This window comes from Scylla paramamosain, unplaced genomic scaffold (assembly GCF_035594125.1).
Source record: "Scylla paramamosain isolate STU-SP2022 unplaced genomic scaffold, ASM3559412v1 Contig1, whole genome shotgun sequence".
Classification (NCBI taxonomy): Eukaryota; Metazoa; Arthropoda; class Malacostraca; order Decapoda; family Portunidae; genus Scylla; species Scylla paramamosain.
Genome location: NW_026973666.1, coordinates 2,781,130 through 2,803,969, shown reverse-complemented (window position 1 = coordinate 2,803,969; position 22,840 = coordinate 2,781,130). Strand labels below are relative to the sequence as shown.

General features: G+C 40.7%; 1 protein-coding gene and 1 long non-coding RNA gene across 17 annotated transcripts; one reads left to right on the top strand and one right to left on the bottom strand.

The window, feature by feature from the left end:
• The first annotated feature begins 1,096 nt into the window (after positions 1-1,096).
• On the top strand, positions 1,097-18,376 carry LOC135095768 (heterogeneous nuclear ribonucleoprotein A1, A2/B1 homolog). Of its 16 annotated transcripts, none has more exons than XM_063996869.1 (8): positions 1,097-1,250; positions 9,456-9,521; positions 11,866-12,207; positions 12,330-12,462; positions 15,027-15,227; positions 15,787-16,095; positions 16,944-17,081; positions 17,391-17,803. In XM_063996869.1, the coding sequence occupies exons 1-7, from the start codon at positions 1,236-1,238 to the stop codon at positions 17,048-17,050; spliced, it is 1,173 nt and encodes a 390-aa protein (XP_063852939.1). In that variant the 5' UTR covers positions 1,097-1,235; the 3' UTR covers positions 17,051-17,081; positions 17,391-17,803. The 16 variants fall into 16 exon arrangements, with proteins under 16 accessions (XP_063852939.1, XP_063852930.1, XP_063852929.1 ...); XM_063996860.1 differs by having other exon boundaries at positions 1,110-1,238; XM_063996859.1 differs by lacking the exon at positions 17,391-17,803 and adding an exon at positions 18,283-18,376 and having other exon boundaries at positions 1,120-1,250; positions 15,030-15,218.
• LOC135095770 (uncharacterized) lies at positions 17,955-22,447 on the bottom strand. Its single transcript, XR_010264485.1, has 3 exons — positions 22,226-22,447; positions 21,121-21,257; positions 17,955-19,178 (listed from the first exon to the last, which is right to left on the bottom strand). It is a non-coding gene; the product is annotated as an uncharacterized LOC135095770 (long non-coding RNA).
• Between the last annotated feature and the right edge of the window lie 393 nt (positions 22,448-22,840).

Sequence of the window (22,840 nt, the reverse complement as noted above, 5' to 3'; positions counted from 1 at the left end):
ATAAATTAATAAAAATATTTAAACTATCCCAGAAACGCCCTTGAAAACCACAAAACCTTACTAAACTATCACTAGAACCATATAAAACGCCCTTATAAACCACAGAAGCTTATCAAACCATCATTGGAGACGAAAAGATAGATGCTTAAAAATTTCAGTAACATCAAACATCAATAGAAACACGAAAACTCCCATGAAAACCCTAACAATTTTCTGAAAGTATCACTAAAATCATGAATTGCCTCTGTAAACCCCGATAACTTCCTCTACAGGGTGCTAAACTGTAGAGAGAGAGAGAGAGAGAGAGAGAGAGAGAGAGAGAGAGAGAGAGAGAGAGAGAGAGAGAGAGAGAGAGAGCGTTATCGATAAGTTTGTAAATAAAAGATTAGATAATGACTACAAAAATAACAGGTGTTTCTCTTGTTCTTTTTTTTTCGTAATCCTCTCCTTTCTGCTACTACTACTACTACTACTACTACTACTACTACTACTACTACTACAGTCAGCATTCACCACTAATACCAGCACCATCAACACTTCATTCTCATTCTCATGTTTTCACTATTATTGCCACGAAATAATAACACATCCTGCCATAATCTTAACCTAGATAACAAACAATAATAGATGGAAGGAAAAATTAATGTATGTATGATGTACAATTCATATTTTTTTGGATATAATGATAAATTAAAACCAGGCTATTTGTTTTGAATTTCCCGCCGTAGGGTGATGATGTGTCACTTGAGTACCCAGTCATGGTATAAGATTTCTGAGTTATAAGCAGTGAATGACTGTATATATGGCATTTAATAAAATAACTTGGACATTAAAATTCATGTATGCCTATAGACATAGCTGGAAAGGCGAAGATAATACCAGAAAATATAAATGTTTGAAGAGAGATTAGGACATTCAAATATGGCGGGCGTCTTCAAAACATGACGTCATATGGTAGGAAATTAAAACCTGCAATATTAACTCCCAAAAGCCATAATGCTGAAACTTGAAATTAATACCAAAAGCTAAAAAAACAAACATAAGTCACCTGTATAAGTTTGGCGTCTCAATAAAAAGTAGTAAGGGAGATAAAAGAGATATGTGGCGTGGGGAGGCAAGCGTGGTGGCGGGAACGGAAGTATTTCGCGGGAGACGAGGCAGGACGGGTTGCGCGGCGTCTCTCTTCTCATCTTGCCCTTATTTCTGCGTCCCGGCGACACCTACACCTGCAAAAAATGGTAAAGGAGGAGGTGAGTGCTTGTTGTTTCCGCCCGTCACTGCAGACAACACTTTCTGGGGCGGGAAAAAGGGAAAAAAAGGAAGGTTTGCGAAGAAAGCCGGTTTGGGAGGGATGAAGGTAAAAATGGAGGAGAGGGAGAGGAGGAGGAGGAGGGAGAGTAAGAGGGAAATGGCGGCCGGTCTCCTCCCTCCCACGCTTCAATATTCCCTAAATTTTAACCTTTCCCTTTAAAACCACTAACATTGCCCTTTTAAACCCCAGGAACCTTAAAATTCTGATGTGTTTTGGTCAACATTCGAATTGCGCTAGTTTTGGTCTCATTTAGCGCAGGGGAAGCAGCGTATAGGCTTTAAATAAGGACCCTTTATGTGGCTTGAGTGCAGGGCTGGGTATTCGTGGTAAAAATTTAAAGGATTTGCTGTTTGAGTGGTTTACGTAATGTTGACTTGTATTCTGTTCATATATATCGTTTGTTTTGTCCTCTTTAACGTATTCAGTGTCTTGGAAATATTTTAATGAGGTTTTTTTTAAGGTTTTAGTGTGAAGTGTTTGTTTTTTTTACTTAAGATGCTGCCGTGAGTGTTTTTTTCTTTCTTGTTTTTGGGAATGTTTGTTTTTGTTAATGTTGGTGAAAATGCTTGTTTTTAAGATTCTGCAAAGGGAGTATATTTTTATTTTTAGGTTTTGTATCTATTTTTTTGGGGTTCTGCTTTGAATATGTGTGGCTGTTGTGGTTAGGTTAGGTAGTTTTAAAGGAAGCCATCTTGGAGTAGGTACCGTACGCCTTACAGACAATGGCTCTCTCTCTCTCTCTCTCTCTCTCTCTCTCTCTCTCTCTCTCTCTCTCTCTCTCTCTCTCTCTCTCTCTCTCTCTCTCTCGTGGATGGTACGTAAATAATCTTCACCTTGTGGTCTAAAATTAAAAAAACCTGTTGATATCGAAAAAAAAATCTTGCGTTGTAATATAATAGTTATCTCAAGATTGTGGCAATACTTTAATTAATTACGCAATATATGAAGACTAAGCATCACGTGACTAGTATTTCCGTTCCCCTTAACCATTAACCTTAAAAAAAAACAGGAACCCTTATAAATTGCAACTTAAGATTCTAACGAGTGAAATAGCCAAATGATTCATATTTTCTGGGTATTTAAGGAAAACTAGACAAAGAAAGGAGTTTGTGAATGACGCAGTGGTTGTAGCCTTCATTTATTGTGTATGCGTGCGTGCGTGCGTCACCACGTGGTCATTCGGGCGTGTACACGTGGCAGGGTTGGGGTGGGCGGGTGGTGGGGGGCGGGGTGTGCGTATGTGCGTGTGTTGCCTTACTAGCATTTGTTTGGCTTAGGTTACGTGAATGGTTGGCGGTCACTTGCATTATTATTATTATTATTATTATTATTATTATTATTATTATTATTATTATTATTAATTATTAATTATTATATTTATGGTGTTGATTTATGATTTTTTTTACATTTTTATTTTTTACTCAATTGAGGCTTTTATTTTGTATTCTAGTTAAATTTTTTCTCTCTCTCTCTCTCTCTCTCTCTCTCTCTCTCTCTCTCTCTCTCTCTCTCTCTCTCTCTCTCTCTCTCTCTCTCTCTCACATAAACTTTTCAAATTACTTATTTTTTATTTATTATTTATTATTTATTTCTTCTCCCTTCAGCCTGCATGTCACTACTTATAAATAAACTTTTGGTTAATTTTACGCATTTTCTCCTTGGTTACTTTCCCGGATCACTAAGTCTTTGTGCTTACTGCTTACACTCATTTGATTGATTGATTGATTGATTTATTTATTTATTTTCAGCTTGCAAGTCATGAATACTGAAGTGGCTGGGTATACAAATTTTGTGATCCTTTTTTTTTTGTAACTAGTAGTCTCTTTTTGCAGACTTTTTTTGCAGTTTCTTTGCAGTTTTTTTTTTTCTCTCTTTTCTTTTCCTTTTCTTTTCTTTTCTTTTCTTTTCTTTTCTTTTTTGCTGTGGATTTTTTTCCTTTGCAGTATTTTCTTCGCAGTCTCTTTGCAGTATTTTCTTCACAGTGTTTCTTTGCAGTTTTTCTTTTTGCAGTGTTTTCCTTTGGTCTTTTTCTTTTTTTGCATTTTTTTTCCTTTTTGCAGTATTATTATCTTTGCAAGTCTTCATTCATTCAGCTTCTCTTTGCATTTTTTTCCTTTTGACAGTTTCTTTTTGCAGTCCTTCCTTTCACAGTCTCCTTTGCAGTCTCCTTTTGCAGTGCCCTTTCTTTGCTTTAAGTCAACTTGCATATATTCTTTGTCACAGAACACATAAGCACACCAGTTTACAAATTAAGAAGTGTAGAGTTTTGAAATTAACTACAAATAAGCTCAAGAGTACCCAGCAACAGTATTATTTTAACACACACACACACACACACACACACACACACACACACACACACACACACACACACACACACACACACACACACACACACAGAGAGAGAGAGAGAGCAGCCAGTCCTTTTTTTTGTATCTTGGGTTGATGTGTATGTTTGGTGTACCCTGCCTTGCCTGCCAACACTGCACATAGAGAGAGAGAGAGAGAGAGAGAGAGAGAGAGAGAGAGAGAGAGAGAGAGAGAGAGGCTGCTGTAACTGACTGGAGCTTCCTGGCTAGTCCGCTGCTGTGATGTAGTGTTGCATTGTGGGACTTACTGGCTTGCTGTACCCTGTGTTGTGTTGTGTGGTGTTGCTAGGCTAGTGTGGGAGTGTGGCTATTATTTATTTATTTATTTATTTATTTATTTATTTATTTATTTATTTATTTTTGGTATGCTAAGTCTTCTAATATTTTGGCTAATTATTTTATTTATTTATTTATTTTTTATTTTTCTATTTTTTTTTAGGTTTTGGTTAATGCTTCTCTGCAATTTTTTATTTTATTTTATTTTTTTGCTGCATATTTTATTGGCCGTCTAAATCTTGAGAGTTATGCTTTGTTGCACTGCGCCTACAAACATCAATAGCACTGATTTTAACTCCCTACTTCATTGTTTCTCGTAAGTCACCTCACTCAAGCATAATTTCAATGGTTAATTCACGGCTTTATTTATTTATTTTTTGTACCTATTACTGGCGAACACTTTAAACCCTCTGGCTGATATATTAATTGCCAAAGCTTATTAATATATATACACTTGTGGCTAATATTCTCTCTCTCTCTCTCTCTCTCTCTCTAGTTTTCTTGCCAGAGTAAATAAAGTTTGGCTGATAATTCCTTGCAATGCTCCTCTCAGTCTTTTAAGTTTATTGAAAGTGCCTCGTATCTTAATTTTCCTTAGCATTCTGAATATACCACTGTTTCTCCTATGCAAGTTTATGGGGGTAACTGAGTCGCTATTTATATCACTCTCTCTCTCTCTCTCTCTCTCTCTCTCTCTCTCTCTCTCTCTCTCTCTCTCTCTCTCTCTCTCTCTCTCTCTCTCTCTCTCTCTCTCTCTCTCTGGTCCTTGTTTCTATCTACAATTTGTCTTCTATGCATTTCCTTGGGTTATTTATCTCCTAACAGCTATTGCTTCTACTACAATTTCCCCCTTCACTGTTCCTAACCGGATGTTTAACCTTACACCTCCTCCTCCTCCTCCTCCTCCTCCTCCTCCTCCTCCTCCTCCTCCTCCTCCTCCTCCTCCTCCTCCTCCTCCTCCTCCTCATCCTCCTGCTTGTTCTCCTTTTCTTTCTACTTCTCCTTCTCCTCCTCCTCCTCCTGCTTGTTCTCCTTTTCCTTCTTCAACTTCTCCTTTTTCATCGCCTCCTCCTCCTCCTCCTCCTCCTCCTCCTCCTCCTCCTCCTCCTCCTCCTCCTCCTCCTCCTCCTCCTCCTCCTCCTCCTCCTCCTCCTCCTCCTCCTCCTCCTCCTAGTTTACGAGGCATCCCACGCAGCTGTTTACCACTCGTTACTTCTTTGTTTTACTTTGTTTACTCCGCTAACTAATCTTGACTCCGGAGGCTGAGAGCACGACCAGCCCCCCTCCCCCAAACCCCCAACTCATCACCTTCCTCCCCCCTCCCCCTCTAGCTTACTCTGGTGGTGGTGGTGGTGGAGCGGATACTGTTAGGAGATATTAGCTAAATAACATCTTCCTGTTTATACTTCGGGTTGTTTTTGTTTGTTTGTTTGTTTGTTTGGGTTGTTGGTTTTAATGGTTTGGGGCTGTTTGGTTAGGTTTGGGTCTATTCTTGGCTGTTGTTTGTGTTTGTTTGGGTCAGTAGTACATGTTTTTTTTTTTTTTATTTATTTATTTATTTTATTTTATTTTATTTATTTATTTTTTTTTTGTCTATATTTAGTTTACTTTGATTTTTTTCCTTATCTTGTGTTTGCGTGATTTTTCTTTATTCCTCGGCTTCTGGTTCAATATATTTTTTTTCTTTTTCAGCACTTTCTTCATTGTCTTTTGCTCATTGTAGTCTTTTGGTGTCTTTTATTGATATTAGTTTTATTTCCTTGCCTTTATGACACTTCGCTAATCTGGAACTTTTACTGTGTTTTCAATGTTTCTTTTAAAGTCAGGCTTGTTCTCTCTCTCTCTCTCTCTCTCTCTCTCTCTCTCTCTCTCTCTCTCTCTCTCTCTCTCTCTCTCTCTCTCTCTCTCTCTCTCTCTCTCTCTCTCTCTCTCTCTCTCAGGCTTTTTTTTTTTTAACGTTTATTTTTATCGCTGCCAAAGTCTACACGAAATGAATAAATAAATAGAAAATTAAAAACTAGTTAGCTGTAATGGGGAGCATTTATAATTAAACTCACAAAGTCCAGTGACAGGGAATGATTGAGATTTACATAGAGACTGGGAAGGTACTGAGGGGTGGTTAGTTCATCTCGTTAGTGCATCTGTTACGTAGGAAGGCACTGAGTAATGGATCTGGTACTGAGGAATGGTTTAGCTCATCTGGCAGTGAGTGTGGGAAGCTACTGAGAAATGGGTAACACTTCTGGTATTGAGAAATGGTTGATTCGTCTGGTACTGAGAAATGTTTGGAGTCCATAGTGTTGTGATTATTTGTACCTGAGTAATGGTGGCAGTACTAAGAGTGCCACTTGTCTAGCCTTCCCTGTACTGTTTGGTGTCATTATTTGTATCTCAGTAATGGTGACTACTAAGAGCAGCACTTGTTTAACCTTCCTTGTGTAGTTTGTAAGGACCGAGAGTTTCCCCAGAATAAATATGCAGTTTTTTTTTTATATTTGTTTATCTGGTTGGTTTTTATGGTAACTAGTGATTCTTGTCAAACGTTCCTGGCTGTTACAAGTCCGATGAATTTTCCCTCCAAAAAAACATGGCAGATAAATTTTCAGTCACATTCAGAACAATCCTTTCAGTAATTTATGAAGTACAAGAATCTCCTCCCTTAAAAAAAAAAAATTAAATAAAATAGAAATAAATTAATAAAGTAAATAGACAAAAGTTCTATTGCCACACATTTATAACAACAAAAATAGTAAGAAATTCAAGTCAAACCTTCCTTTCAACAGTTTACAAGTCCCAAGAATTTTCCCTCCCCAAGAAAAACCGATTATTTTCTATTGCCACACTTCCAACAACTTCCAGAACAACAATAACAAAGAGTACAAAGAAAATTGAGCCAAACCTTCCTTTCAATAGTGTACAAGTCCCAGATATTTCCCCCCCCCCCCTAAAGAAAGATACAGCAGATTATATAGAGATTTTTTTTTGTCATGTTTTTATTTGGTTGAGTGAGGTGTCTGCAGTGACGGGAGGAGGGAGTCCATGGCTTGGGTAACGTTACTGTACCGCTTAGTGTTGCTTGAGAGAGAGAGAGAGAGAGAGAGAGAGAGAGAGAGAGAGAGAGAGAGGAGAGGGGGAGGCCACTTACCATCAACAATGTCAAAGGAATTACGTCAAGGTGTTGTTTGTCGCCTATTTTTCATTTCTTTTCTATGCCTTTTTTCTGTTTTCCCTTTCTCTTTCTCTCCTTTCATTTCTTTTTTTCTTTCTTTCCATCATTTCCTTTTATTCCTTCATTTTTTCCTTCCTTTTTCTCATTTCCTTTCCTTCCTTTTCCCCTTGTTTCTTATTTCCTTATTTCCTTTCCTTTCTTCTAGTCCTCTTCCTGTTCCCATCTTTCACTCTCTTCCTATCCTCTAATCCTCAATCTTACCCATTTCCATCTGTTAATCCCCCTTCCTTTCCTCAAATCACCCATATAGTTCCATCTTTCCCTCCTTCCGTGACCTCCACCCTCATTCTACCCATCTTCATCTCCCCTTCCTCCCCTCTCCCCCTTCCCTCTACTGTCTCTGCTTACAATCTCCTCAGTGTGTCAACTCCTGCAGCTTGGCAAAACAGTCCTTGGAGTGAGCAAGACTGTGGTGAGTCAAGCTGTACAGGTAATACGCTCAGGTGTGGTGTGTAGGGTATTCTTGCAGGTAAATCTTTTGAATACGTGTGAAGGATGCTTGTGTGTGTGTATGTTGGTATATATATTGATCTGGTTACTTTATCTAGGCTTGTATTTATTTTTTATTTATTTATTGTATGTTTAATTGTTTGGTTTATTTAATTTTTTTCTAAGGTTGCTGTTACATTACTGTTATTGCAACTGTTTTGTTATTTTTTTTTTTTTTTTGCTTGATTCCAGAAATAATTTGATTTTTTTTATTCTTTTACATTTATATTGGGTTTTCATTTAATTTTTGTTATGCTAGACTGAAGATGTATTGATGTGTGGGGTGGAAGAGTGTGTGGCATCTCTCTCTCTCTCTCTCTCTCTCTCTCTCTCTCTCTCTCTCTCTCTCTCTCTCTCTCTCTCTCTCTCTCTCTCTCTCTCTCTCTCTCTCTCTCTCTCTCTCTCTCTCTCTCTCTCTCTCTCTCTCTCTCTCTCCTATTGGCAGTTTTAATGGTGAGGCTAGTGAAGACAGTAGTTGGTGGCTGTAGTGGTAGTTGTGATAGTGTCTAGTGGATGGTGAGGATAAGAAATAGCTTGAGTGGCGGTGATTTGGGTATGGTATGAATAGCTTGAGTGATGGTGATGTGGGGATGGTATGAGATGGTGAGTGATGGTGAGGATAAGGAATATAATGTGTAGCAATGGTGGGTATAGTGTAAGATGGTGATAGGCGGCAATAGCTTACATATACACACATTTAGTAGTAGTAGTAGTAGTAGTAGTAGTAGTAGTGGTGGTGGTGGTGGTGGTGGTGGTGGTGGTGGTACAAGAAACAGTGATAGATATGGTGACCGCTTAAACACGCACAGTTTGATGCAGGGCCACGTCCAGACACATTTTCGGCATAGTCTCCCCACAAGTTACGTAAGAGGAGTGTGTGGGAGCATTGTGTGTAGTAGGTACTCTTGTGTGGGAGAGGTGGTGTTGCTAAGGGGGGTTCAGAGGACATGGAGGGGAGTGTGTGTTTTCGGGTTGTCTAAATTTTCCGTGGTTCTTTTTCATTTTTTATTCTATCGTCTCTTTTTCTGTTCTTTCAAATATCTTGTTTTATTTTTCATGTGTATTGTTCTTGTTTTCTCTCCAGTTTTTCCTTTCAGTCTCTCTCTCGGCTTTTCTTTCGTATTGTGTTCATTTTCTTTTTTCATGTTTTGTCCTGTTTGTCTTGGGGTTTCCTTTCCTTCAAATATCTTTCTCTCGTTTTGTCTTTCATGTATTCTATCTGTGTTTTCTCTCCAGTTCCCTTTCACATTTTCCTTGTTGTTGTCATGCTTTTAATGATTGCTTTCTCATGGCTTTGCTTTCTTGTTTCTTTTCTTTCTTTGTCTTTCACCTTGTCCTCATTGTCTTGTGTCGTCTTGGTTTGCTTTCATTTATTTATTTATTTATTTATTATTTTTTTTTTTTTCTTGATCTTTTTGGCCTCGTGATTGGCAATGTTATTCAGCCTCTTTCCATCATTTCTTGCTTTCTTTCATTTCCTTCACTTCTTCCTTTCTTCACTTCTTCCTTCTTTCCCTCCCTTCCCTTCTATAATCCAGTACTCATCTTACATGAAAAAAATAATAATAATAGATAAATCAATCAATAAATAAATAAATAAAATGTTAGGTTCTGCAGCACATCATTACCTGGTCCATGCTTGTAGGGGTGTTTGGGTGCAGTGATGGGGTGGTGTTGGCTGTGGGCAGCTCCCCGCAGCATCACACCTGCGGCACGGGTGTTTGGGGGACTTGTACCTGACCTGCGTGTCGTTCTGTAGCTGTCATTGTCTCCCACACAGTATGACGCCGATATGGGAGATGGCCACTCTGGGCACGGGAGCAGAGGCGGCCGCGGGGACCACTCTGTAAGTCCCCTGTTCACTCCATCATGCATCATTATAAGCTCACCTGTCACGTCATTCTGTCATGTCTCAGTAAACTCCATCTCTCACTCAGGTCATTTTGTCATGGTGTGGTAAGCTCTTCATCTTTCACCTATGTATTTGTCATGTCATTCTGTCATTCCATTTTCTCATTACTTGACTTCTATCACTTTTCGTCCTCATGTCATCTTTACTACTCACAACTTAGCTCTCATCTGTCGTACACATGAGAGTCCCCATGTCACTTGCTCTAGTCGTCATGCTCTTTGTGTCATTGTTGTCGTACATTTATCACTGTCAAACACCAGCCATTATGGTCTTTCATCTCATTCATTCCTGTCAAGCATTTAAGTCCATGTCATTTGTCAGTCATGCTCCTCATCTCATTCATGCACACACATTTCCCAAGAGGCGCTGTCATGTTGTTCACTTCATATTATTCTCTTGCGTCATTCCTGTCATGCATTTTTCAAGTCATGTCTTACTGTCATGCATCTTTATTCTTCATGCAGTCTGTCAAATCACCACTCAGTCATTCATACCATGTGTGCCTACGTGAACTGATACTGTGTGCTTCTGTTCTTCCCCCTTTTATTCAGCTTTTCTTCTTTCTTCATAAAAGTTGTTAAGGTTATCTTGTTCTCATCCCATCTACCTTTTCTTTCCAACTACCATGAAAGTCTTACAAGGAAAACTTTCAGGTTCTCAGTTAATGTTAAGATTTTCCTACTATTGTCTTTGTCATCTTTTTTCATCTTTACATCTTTTCAGTCACAAGTGAAAGTTTTCAGTTAGTTGTTCTCCTGCTAAAAGTTAAGATGTTTCTGTTCTCTCTCTCACCATTTTCTTTCTTATTACAACTTATATCTCTCGGGAAGAAAATTTTGAAGTTCATTTATCTCACTAAAAGGTTTTCTTGTTGTCATTCCATCCTTCCCTATTCCTTTCTGGTACAACTTCACCATCTGTCTCACAAGGAAAAGTTTTAAGTATGTTGCTCTGTCTTACTTAAAAAAAAAAAAATAATCTGATGGGTTTTTTCTTACCAGTCTTGAAAATTGTGGGGTCTTTATTCAGTCATGTAAATCATTATCTTCTTCACATTTTCATAGTTTTGTATCACTAACTTTCACATTTATCATTATTCCATGTTTGGCTACTCAAGCTTTCACTGACCCACTCCTCATTACATTATTTTTTTCCTTTTACCAATAATTAACAATGCTTTTAATTTCTCATCCCTGCCTCCCCTCCCACATCAGGTTACCCCATGCACATTGTCACAGCAGATATAGCATTATATAATCAGGCGTGCAAGCATATTGATTCCTAAACACGAAAGCCTCTACTTATCGTCACAGGCAAGGTATTTATGCATAATGTTAGTCAAGACAGCCAGTAATTCACCTCTATTTGGCCGAGAGAAATGCTAGGACTTGTGTGAACTGAGTATTAAGTTTGCGTCTCAGAGTTTGGTATTCTGACATGTTGTAGCCTTGGCGCTTTGTCTCAGTTGAATTCCGTGTGTTTTGCTTAAGTTTGTTCACATCAAGTTTCTATCATGTAGTTCAGTGTTGTGAAATTTTACCAGTTTTTGTTTCTCTTGGTGTCTTATTCACATGTTTTATCCATTACATTTATAGAATTCTTAGCAAGTTAATTCACAGAGCATTAATTCATGTAGAGTTAGCATCATTATGGCTTGATAATATTTCCTCGTTCCGGTCTCATCCCCAAGTTTTACCCGTTACATTCGTGGGAGTCTGGAAGTTTTCAATATCCGAAGTGGAGTTAACTTTAATAAGCTTTGTACCCTTGTTTACTCCACAATTTTGAGTGAGGCTTGTGCTTTGTGTGTGTGTGTGTGCGTGCGTGCGTGCGTGCGTGCGCAGGATAGACACTGAAGACCCTTTAGTTAGTTCCCTTCCCTTCCCCAAATCTGCCAAATCACCCAGACCTAAAACTTTCTTTCTAACATCAATTTTCCTCCATAAACTCCTTACTGACTCTGCATCCCTTCACCTGCCCAAACCTTACCAAGTCATCCAGACCTCAAAACTCCCTCTGTCTATCATCCAACAACCATTTCATCCATAAGTTCCCTTCCTTTGATCCTTACATTGGTGTCCCTTACCAAAACCTTACACTAAAACCATTCTAGTCTTGTAAATCCCTTCCCCTTAATAATCTCCCTTAATTCCCTCACCCTTAACAGATCCCACAATCTTTTCCCCCAAATAACTTCCCTTCATCCCTATTACAACACCCAGACCATCCCTAAACACCCCCACGTCTCTCCCTGTCTAGCATCTGTCTCGCCCCACAGGAACACTCAGAGCCGGAGCAGATGCGCAAGCTGTTCATCGGAGGCTTGGACTACCGCACCACCGACGACAGCCTCAAGGCATACTTTGAGCAGTATGGCGAGATTGTTGACGTGGTGGTGATGAAGGACCCCAAGACTAAGAGGTCCCGTGGCTTTGGCTTTGTGGCGTTCTCCCAGGCCTACATGGTGGACGAGGCACAGAAGAACAGGCCCCACAAGATTGACGGCCGCTCGGTGGACACAAAACGTGCCGTGCCTAGGGACGAGATTGGCAAACCCGAGGCTGGCGTGACAGTGAAGAAACTGTTCGTTGGCGGCATTAAGGATGATGTGGATGAGGATGTGAGTGTCTGCTTGTATGGCTTTGTACAACACTGGAATATGCAATGATTCATTACTCCCTCCTTCCTTCCTGTCACCCTTTAAACACCTTCATATCCTTGACAAATCCCTCTCCCTCACAGGACCTGCGCGAAACCTTCAGTTCCTTCGGTAACGTTGTGTCAGTCAGCATCCCCACAGAGAAGGAGTCCCAAAAGAAGAGAGGCTTTGCTTTTGTGGAGTTTGAGGACTACGACGCCGTGGACAAGGCTTGCTGTGAGTATGCCTTTGTCCGTGTTCCTGGGGGGAGGGATTCTGTACATGTGTGTGTGTGTGTGTGTGTGTGGGTGGGGGAGGGAGTGTTTGCGAGAGAAGTGGGGGAATGTTCGGTGTTTTGAGTGAAGGTTGTGGGTGGTGGTGGGTGGATTGGAGTGGGGGAATGGGTTTGTGACGATAGCTTGAGTGTGAAGGGAATGGTGTGTGTGTGTGTGTGTGTGTGTGTGTGTGTGTGTGTGTGTGTGTGTGTGTGTTCTATTTTAATTTTTTTTTTACTATTAGTGTTTTGAGTTTCGAATGTGTTAATTTCTGGCTTTGTAGGTTAGTTGAGGGATTACGTTTGTGTGTGTGTGGGGGGGGGAAAGGGTGTTAATTTCTCTGTTTGGATACTATATGAGTACGTGTGTGTGTGTGTGTGTGTGTGTGTTTGTGGATGGATGGAGGGGTGGGTGAGTGGGTAGGTGTCATCCCACGCATACAGCAGTGATGTGTGTGTTCTTTGTGTGGAGGCAGCGTATCAGGGGAGAGGAGCTGCCAGTATTTTGGGGGAGGGTGTGGTGTGACCTTTTGCGTCATTGATTGGTGATGGCATTCTGGTCCTCCTCAATGATGAATGAGGGTGCTGAGGTGGAGTGAGGCATTATGGGTGTGCAGCGAGGGGGATCAATAGAGAGGAAGTGCAGAGAGAAAGCAATACAGGGATAAAAATGAGATCTTGAGGTATTGAAGGATGTGTGGTGAATAGATAAGGGAAATAGATGGATATTCTATTCTATTATATTCTGTCAGCTTAGTTTATATGCTGTGATCAGGCAAGATTATGTGCTGGTGCTGGTGAGAGAGAGAGAGAGAGAGAGAGAGAGAGAGGGAGAGGGAGAGGGAGGGAGATGGTGATTGGAGGTCTGGCTGAACAGATTATGTGTATTGAATAGTTAGGCAAGAGAGAGAAATGAACTGGTTATGATGTCTTCTGTTCATTTTAGGTTAGGTGATACAGAAGAGAGAGAAACAAGTGATGGATTAGAGGTCTTGCTAAAATAGATTTTGTGCCAGGACTGAATGGTAAGGCAAGTTTAGGCAAGAGGTGGAGAGAAAGAAAGTAAGTTGAAGTCTTATAGTTTGTTTAGGTTAGATATAAAATAGTGAAAGAGAATGGATAATATAGAGGCCTTGCTAAACAGATATGCTGGTATTGAATGATTAGGTAAAACATAGAGACAAATGAACTAATTACGAGATCTTGTATGCAGTTAAAGCTAGATAATCTGATGCTTGAGTGGAGACAGGACAGTTATATATATCACTTGTATAGCTGGAGATAGTGGGAGTTGCAGGATTCTGAGAATTGGGTGAAGAAAATCGTGTGAGAGATGGAGGGGTGTGGTGTGAGGAGGCTGGGCAGGAAAGGTGTGGGTGTCAGTATGGTTAACGAGGTACTGTGTGGCAGGGCAGCAAGTTGTCGTGGATGATTAGACGTGGGGATGGCTTAGTGTGGATATGTGGTGCTATGAGAGACTTGAGGTGTGGCCGAGACTATGGTTGTGAGATTGGACGAAGGTGTGGTTGTGTGAGATTTGTTGTGGTGGTGGTAGACAAGGGTGTGGTTGTGTGGTTGTGTGGTTGTGTTGGTGTGGTGGTGGTGGACAAGGAAGGTGTGGTTGTGTGATGGTGATGATGGTGGTGGGTGTTTGTGTTGGGGCATTCGTTCTTCACATGGCCTGACCTTTATCTGTCATGATTAATTCCTCACACACCCGGCCCATTGTTTGGATCACCAGTGTCCAGTGCACTGAATTTTTTTATCATACACTTACCAATGACCCTTACTGTGGTGATGCCAGTGTTGGAATATGTTGTGTTAATGTTCACTTCCTTGCTTTGTCATTTTCTTATCACTTGATCTTTATAGCAATGATAAGCTGATACAAGGCAAGGGATTTTTGTAGTCATGCTATTGTACATTTTTTCCCGCTTTCGTCATTTTCTTAACATTTTATTTGATATTGTCTTTAACATTGATACAAGTTGAAAGAAAGCAGTAGATAAGATTTTTGTCCTGTTAACATCAGTCTTCATTACATTCCTGTCTCTACAACATTAACACAAGCTGAAAGGAATAGATGGGATCATTTGATTCATCTTGTTCTCTTATAATTAACGTTAGAGTAAATTTTCTCATATTCCTGCGTGTTATGCCAGCACAGAGAGGCTTTTCCAGTGATACTTTTTTAGCCTATTTAATGTTAATCCAGTTAGATAATGGAAGGATGTAGCAATATTTCAGTTACAGGAATTATAAATGTCCATATCTGTATAGTGATGGAGAAGTATTTGAATTTACTTCAGTGACTGTCTAGGTTTGTGTGTAATGGTATTAGTATTGTAGAGGTTTAGTTTGTGAACCATCTAATACTACTATCACTGCACACAAACCCTTACAATTCAGGTAAGTCGTAATACTCCTTAATTACTATACACGTGTGCATTGATGTATTATTTGAGTGTGCGTGTGTCTAGTGTGTCACGAGTAGCATTGTATCTTGAGGTGGGTATCTCCGTGCCAGCAGTGCACAAGAACATCCAGCTGAAGGGCAAGAGGGTGGACGTGAAGAAGGCCCTCAGCAAGAACGAGATCCAGATGCAGCAGAGGAACCGGATGGGCGGCATGGGAGGCATGGGGCGCGGCGGCGGCAATGGACCCTGGGCCGGCAACCGCAACGACAGCTGGGGCAACAACCAGGGCGGGGGCTGGCAAGGTAGGCCAGGTAGGGTGTGTGTGTGTGTGTGTCAACAGTACTGTAGTTGAGGTGTAGTCACGCGTGTGGAACACTTTGGCTCTTCATAGTTTCTGTAGAAGTTTTGATTATTTTCACTTACATAGGATGGGTTAAAGTTTTGGCTCAGTATTTGTAGAGTTTAAGTAAAGATGAAGTTTTGATAATTCTGATCACTAAAACAAGATTGAGATTGATTTAAAGTTTTTCGTAAGTGTACCCTCTGTTCTAAGATTCTGGGGAAATTTAAATGTAGTCTTGACAATTATTTTATGAAAGAATTTCATTGAAGTTAAATGAGTTATATATAAAGCTCCATGAGTTAGGTTCAGTTATTGTACAGTTTTAGCTTCCCTAAATTTCTTTGTTGTAAGATTTGGTTCTCTCACTCCTTGCATTAGCACTGAAATGTAATAGTTTTCCTTACTGTATAGCTGCAGTTAATCTGTCAAGCCTCGGTGAATCTTTGCTTGCTGTGCCTCTCACGACATCAACGCAGCATGTCCAGCCAGAGCCCTAACGCATCGTTTCCTCCTTGTTTCCTCCCCAGACAACCGTGGCGGGTGGGGCAACCAAGGGAACTACGGAACGCCAAACCAGGGTGGCCCCGGCGGCTACGGCAACCAGGGTGGGTATGGCAACCAGGGCCCGTGGCAGGGCGGCCCCCCCAACAACCAGGGGTGGAACAACCAGACCAACCAGGGATGGAACCCACAAGCCAACAACTATGGTGGCACCCCAAACAGCTGGGGCCAGGGACCTAATGATTTTGGCAACAACTACGGCCAGAGCTATGGTGGCGGCCCGATGAGGAACCAGGGCTATGGACAGACGAACCGGTCCACCCCATACAATGCTGGTGAGTACTGAAGTGCGTGGCGTGCTGGTGGTGGTGGTGGTGGTGGTGTACGAGTGACATTTCATGGCATTTGAATTGTTTTGAGTGCAAGTTTTTGTAAGAATTTTTGAGTACCAGTATTATTTTCTATTCTGATTGTGTTGGCTCTGTGTGAGTTAGGTGGTCTTAATTGTTGGGTTATTTAAAGAGACACTTTGATATTTTCAGTGTTACATGTACGTAGTGTTTATATAATTATATTTTTGTGGTGAAGAGAGTGTAAACTGTGATGAATATGTGCAAACTTGCCCCTACTACTACTGCTATATTGGTCTAATGAGATGTTTTCATGAGTAAAGGTTTCAAGTTAATAATGATAGCCATTTATTTTACCCACGGATGAAAGACTGGTTTTGCAGAGTTTGTGGCAGAAATTGAGACAAGTTCAGTGTAGAAAGAGGATGAGGTGAGATTTTAGACAGAGAGGAAAGGGTTTGCAGAAGGAGGTGGTAGTGTAAGGCTTGGCAGGAGGAAGTACAGTAAAACCTCACTATGTTGGACTAATTATGGGAAAGACCTGTCCATCTTATCCTAATCCAGCAGTGCATTTAAATTATCTCCAAGCCTTGCTGCAGCATGCTGGATATCTGAACCCTTCAGCCATCTTGCATGTACCATTTATAGCCAGGTTCCTTGAGGTGTACATGTGCCTTCCTCACTGCAGGTTCTTCCCCCTCTCTGACTTAAAGGGTCCGACTTGTGAGGTTTTACTGTACTAGCATAAGGCTTGGTAGAAGGGCAGGCGGCAGGAGGATGTGTTGGTGCAAGTATTGGTGGAAGAGGCGCTTAGGTGGCTGTGTGTGCTGCAGGTGGCTACAACAACCCCGGCAACAGCGGCCCCAACAGCTACGGTGGCGGCGGCGGCGGGAGCGGTGGCGCTGTCAACATGAACCAAGGGCCAAACCGTCGCTATTAGAGTAGCCTTGGGGGGTGGGGGCGTCCCGTGGGTGAGTACCAACCTTTTCCTCTTGTTCTTGACTACTACTATTACTACTACTACTACCATTGTTCATTGTAGTGATCACTTGCTGCTGTAGGTTACTTTGCTGCTATATCAGTTATTTCTTTGGTTTGTTGAATTATTATTATTATTATTACTGTTTGCATTTATTGCTTAAGATAAGTCATGAAATACTGTTTTGAAAGTTCCAAATGTTTTGATATTGAGTATTTATATATTTAAAAATATATATATGTAAATATTTGACTAACCTTTTGAGATAATGTTGACTAATTTATGATTTTCCACACAATAGGTACATAGCAGTTTAGCCATGAGGCAGGCAGGCAGAGGCAGGGCTTGAGTCAGGGCCCAGGCAGTCAGGATAAAGCTAGGAGTGGGGCAGGCGAGCTGAGCTATAGGGTGGTAGACAGCCAGGCTCCTCAACACCCTGGAGCCTTGCAAGACACATTCCATTCGACGCTTGGACTAGCACCCACTGGCCTCTGTAGGGGAGAATAAGTTTTTTTCCTAATTTTTTTTTTACACTTTTTTTTTATATTTGTGCTTGCATTTTATATACTTAGGATAATGTGTAGTATAATAATAATAATAAAAAAGAAAAAAAAACATTACTATCATATATTGAAATAACCAAAGCATAGTCAGCTCTTTGTATTATGTGTGCAGAATTGTAACTTTCATTTTACAAATAAATTAATCCTAAGACTGGTGTGTTCTGACATCCTGAGTCTGGGTGTGGAGAGAATCTAGGCAGTGAGGTCTAGGAACTGTCTAGGTGTTTACAAAGAAAGGTAGGTTGTGTTCGGTTTTGTGGTGTAGGCAGTAAAGTATTCTAGGGGTTTGGGAACACGAGTCATTATTATTATTATTATCTTCTTTATTAATGTCAAACTATTACCTTTTTAACTTTTTCCTTTTTTTGAGTGGTTAGCACATTGTGTAGTGATGCTAGGTTCACGCTTAGTGTGAGTGCACTTTGAGCTTCTTGTATTATTATTATTATTCAAAGCTACTACTACTACTACCTTCCTATTATTATTAACTGTCTTGTGTTATGAGTTATACAATAATTACTACATTCCATTATATTTTTGTTCCTATCTTGAAGTGAGTTATTTAGTGTTTGTTGATTAATTGGTGTGCAGGTGTCTGACTAGGCACTAATGCACGTGTTATCTCCTCAGGTCCCCGGCGCTACCTCATCTACCAAACATCAACTGCCTTTCTCCAACCTGTGATAACTTTTTTTTTATTTAGAGAACACTTTTATATCTATATTTTTTTTATATATTTATACATAGTTTATTTTTTTACCATTTGGAAATTACACCAAAAAGTTTTAAAAAATTGTTTTCTTCAAGATCCTGGAGCGTTAGGATGTCATTGCACAGCTGAGAGAATGGCTACTTTCAGCGTTCATAACCAAACGTTCACGAAAAACCCCCGTCCCTCCTCAGCCAGACCTAATAACCCCACTATAGATCCCTCAACTCCGGGATGCTCTCAGTCCGTGTGGGATTAAATTACAAATCCCTCGTTACTTCGGGATTCCTCTCAAACTTCCTTCCTTCTGGTGCTTGTGTGGGGTTGACTGTCACGGCACCTGTGTAGCTGTAGTGACCAGAGTAGCCGTAGTAGTAGCAGTAGTGTTGTTACTGGGGCTTGTGGTGGTTGTCCTTTGTGTGGTGGCCCTCAGGGGATGTCCTGTCTTGTGTTGCGTGGTGGTTTAGAAGTGCCTCTGACGTCACGCCAGCGCCCGTATTCTGACATGCTTCGCGCTCTCCACTAGTTTCAAAGGCCAAAGAGATGACTAGCCGGGTTCTCGAATGCGTTTCTTCCAGTCATGTATGAATCTTGTTAGTCACTATAAACATAACATCCTTGAAAACCCGGGTCATTTCAACAAGAACCTTTTGAAATTAGTGGACGCGCAGGAGGTGATTCAGAATACGGTCGCTAGTAATACCTGGGTAAGTACAGCTGGCGACGGGCTGAGGGCGTCACCTGGACACGATGCTGAGGTAAGTCAAGGCTGGAGAGGACGTGAGGGAGACCAATCTGGCAGTGTACCGCGTTTCATCTGACAATACAGGAAGAAATTATTTAATGCTGTGATGAGTTTTATTTGCCCCTGTAATTACCTGAAGACTAGTTAGTGCAGCGAAAACTGCTGCTATACATCACTGGTGTTTGATTTAAGTGAGGTGGATAAGACAATGGTGAGGGTGTAGTGCCTTATTCCCAAGTTCACTAAGTATTGGGAATGGAACCAAAAATGAATGATGGAAAACGTTGTTCAGCAGCGGGAATTGCGAACACATCCTACTACTAATGGATGTCTTCAGTCCTTTGTCACTAATAAATTTCAGGGGAACCTACATTTGTTATCAGTTGAGATCATCCCTAACACCCATGGCAATAGTGAGCCGAAGAGCCTGGAAACTGTGTGCTGATAATTGAGCTTAATGGTTGTTCAATCACGTGACGAGGATTTGGCAAGGAGCTGGTGACGCAAACAATAAATAGTAAGGAATGTGTGCCTGAGAACATGTGAGTGGGACAGGATAGGCGGAAAGACCATTAGAGAACATTAAATTATCAGGATTGATAATTGTAAGTGATTGAATGACTAGCAGGTTACACCACAGTAGGGATACATGGCAGATGAACGATAATCATGTAATAACTACATTTGATTAAAAAACATTACTTAACCAAATACACAAAACAAGCTATGTTAATTTGATGAAAGTAATCCTAACAAGAAAAAAAAAAAAAAAAACTTAAATCACCACGAAACGCGGAATAAAAACCCTCGCCAAAAAGGATTTCCCACACACCTAAGTCATGAATGGAGTTTTGGCGTAATGACCCACAAATACTTAAACCAAACATAACAAATATATTAATTTAATCCAAGTAATCCTAAAAAAACGAGAAAAATACACACACGCTAAAATGGGCTCGTCACTAGGTCTTCACAATGGCACTATCACCCCAATAGTTTATCCCCCCAGCCATCCCTGCGCCGAGGAACACCTCCACTTATGGCGCGCTATTGGATTGCTATTGGCCAGATTTTATTTAGTCAAGCCTCGAATTAAATATATCTATCTTTCTGGCTGGCCTCTTACAACAATCATAATAATAATGTTCCTGACTTAATTATTGTTTATTTATTATTTATTCCTTACGTCATTATAATTATTATTTTTGCTTTATTTGTCTTATTCCTTATTTTTCGCTTCGATATTCGTTTTTTTTTTTTTTTTATTCTGGGCCTTGCAATAAATATAAGTTATTATAATTTAGTGTTTTCTGGCTCAATTGTTTATTTATTATTTTTTGTGTTTATTGATAATTTTTGCGTTACGCGTCTGATACTCCTCTATATTCAAGTTTTTTTTTTTTTTAGCATTACTATTATTTTTTTTTATTCTGCCCCTTGTAATAAATATGATAAGTCTTCCTGAAAAAGACAGTGACAGGCTGAGAGAGGGTGAAAAAAGACAGGGAGAGGCTGGGAGAGGGTGAAAGACAGTGAGTGGCTGAGAGAGGGTGAAACAGACAGGGAGAAACTGAAGTGAAAAAGACAGTGAGATGCTGAAAGAGGGTGAAAAAGAAAGGGAGAGGCTGGGACAGGATGAAAAAGACAGTGACAGGCTGGAACAGGATGAAAAAAAAGACAGTGACAGGTTGGGACAGGGTGAAAAAGACAGTGAGTGGCTGAGAGAGAAAAATAAAGACAGTGACAGGCTGGGAGAGGGTGAAAAAAGACGGTGAAAGGCTGAGAGAGGGTGAAAAGACAATGAGAGTGAAAAAAAGACAGTGAAAGGCTGGGAGAGGGTGAAAAGACAGTGAGAGGGTGGAAAAAAAAAAAAAAAGACTGAGAGGCTGAGAGAGGGTGAAAAGACAGTGAGAGGGTGAAAAAGACAGGGAGAGGCTGGGAGAGGGTGAAAGACAGTGAGAGGATGGGATAGTGAGGGAGAGGCAAACACACACACACACACACACACAATCACCTATAAGTGGGAATTCATCAGTGTCCCCTTGTCAGTTAAAGGGAGGGCAAAAGTAAGCATCCTCTTCTTCTTCTTCCTTATCTACGCCTCCTCTTTCTCCTCTCCTCGCACGCTGGCACCTCTGACATGGCCTCCTGCTAAATGTACTGGAGTTAATTGTAGTTTTTAAAATGAGATAGTAAAATGAATGTATGGTGTTTCTATTGAATATGCTGGTGTGGAGTGTACATTTTTAAATAAGGATCAGATAAGGAAGGTCAGTCTCTCGGGAGTGTTTGTCATACTGATGCAACACGAGTTTGTGCAGATGTTGCCAGAGGTGAAAAAGTACAGGTCATTCTACGTTGAAAATGTTTTAGGTATATGTAAATTTTGTGGGAAATACTGCAATGATAAGAGAAGAAAAGGAAGAAAAAAAGTTAAACGGAGAGAGAGAGAGAGAGAGAGAGAGAGAGAGAGAGAGAGAGAGAGAGAGAGAGAGAGAGAGAGAGAGAGAGAGAGACCAGTGGGGAAGACTAAAGACCTGGGAATAGTGTGTGGAGAACAAGACAAGGAGGTCAGTAGGATGAAAATAATAAAATAATTAAATAAATAAATAAATAAATAAATAAATAAAAATAAAACAAGAAAATATAAATAAACAATAAATAAATATAAAGTAAAACAATAGGAAACAACAGAAATACATTGGTTTGGTTTGGTTCCCTGCCCCACACCTCCAATCCTGAGACCACAACAAGGCCCCGCACCACACACTGGTTCACTCTCGCCCCTTCATACTGAAACCGTTCCCTGCGCCTGGAGAACACTGCAATGATAGGAACGGAAAAGAAAAGAGAAAAAGGTGAAGAAAGGAAAAAAATAGCAATGTACAAACAAAACAAACTAAATGTGACAAACTTGACAAGCGCACTGCCTTCTGCCTCCACCGCCTCCCTCCTGGGCCTCTGCTTCATGCCCCTCCTGCTTGGTTGTTGTGCGTGACGCGGAGTTATGATAAAGAACAGCACTGTCAAAGTTACCGCCTTATACAAGATGGCGTCTGGGGTAATCAAATAATTGTGCAAACTCCGCCAGCTGGACAAGTGGTGGGTGGGTCACTTACCAATATTACGAGCCATCCTGGCCCTCATGAGCAGCTCCCGGGCCTCCCAGGCACCTCCCGGCAGGCACCAAGTCTGCACCAGCACACACAGGCGGCCACGGCCCGCGTCACTGTCTTATTCAGCGAAAATCCAGGTTAAATAAGGCAGCTGCACACGGGAAGTCTTCAAACAGTCTCTCTCCCTGTCTGACATGTGCTCAGCGCACATCTGCCGCGCACTACACAGTACACACCCACCCACCAATCCACAAAATAGTCTTTCTGCTTCCAATAATATGCATCAACTACTCTCATATTATACTGCACTAATACAAAATGGAATATGATAAAGTGAAAACATATAGAACTGAACTATAAGCCACAATACTTATAACTGTCAGAGTTCCACATGGCATCAATTCAAGCGCCGAATTCAAACTGAACCTGGCTATGCTTACACTGTGCAGTGTCTCATCTGTTGTATGGCCTGATGTGAAGTCATTACAAAGCTTGTGTGACTCGAAGTCTCTCATTAAAAGTATGTTTCTTCCAGTATACATGATTATCAAATGTTTACCTCTCTTGAACAACACCAGGCAGACTCTTATTACAACATCTATACAAGCCTGAATGTCA

Bases quoted from the DNA above. Each gene is read 5' to 3' on its own strand.
- LOC135095768 (XM_063996854.1), top strand. The intron at 12,463-15,026 runs GTGAGTATGCCT...TCTCCGTGCCAG, and splicing joins CGCCGTGGACAAGGCTTGCT to CAGTGCACAAGAACATCCAG. The intron at 15,228-15,786 runs GTAGGGTGTGTG...TTTCCTCCCCAG, and splicing joins GGGCTGGCAAGGTAGGCCAG to ACAACCGTGGCGGGTGGGGC.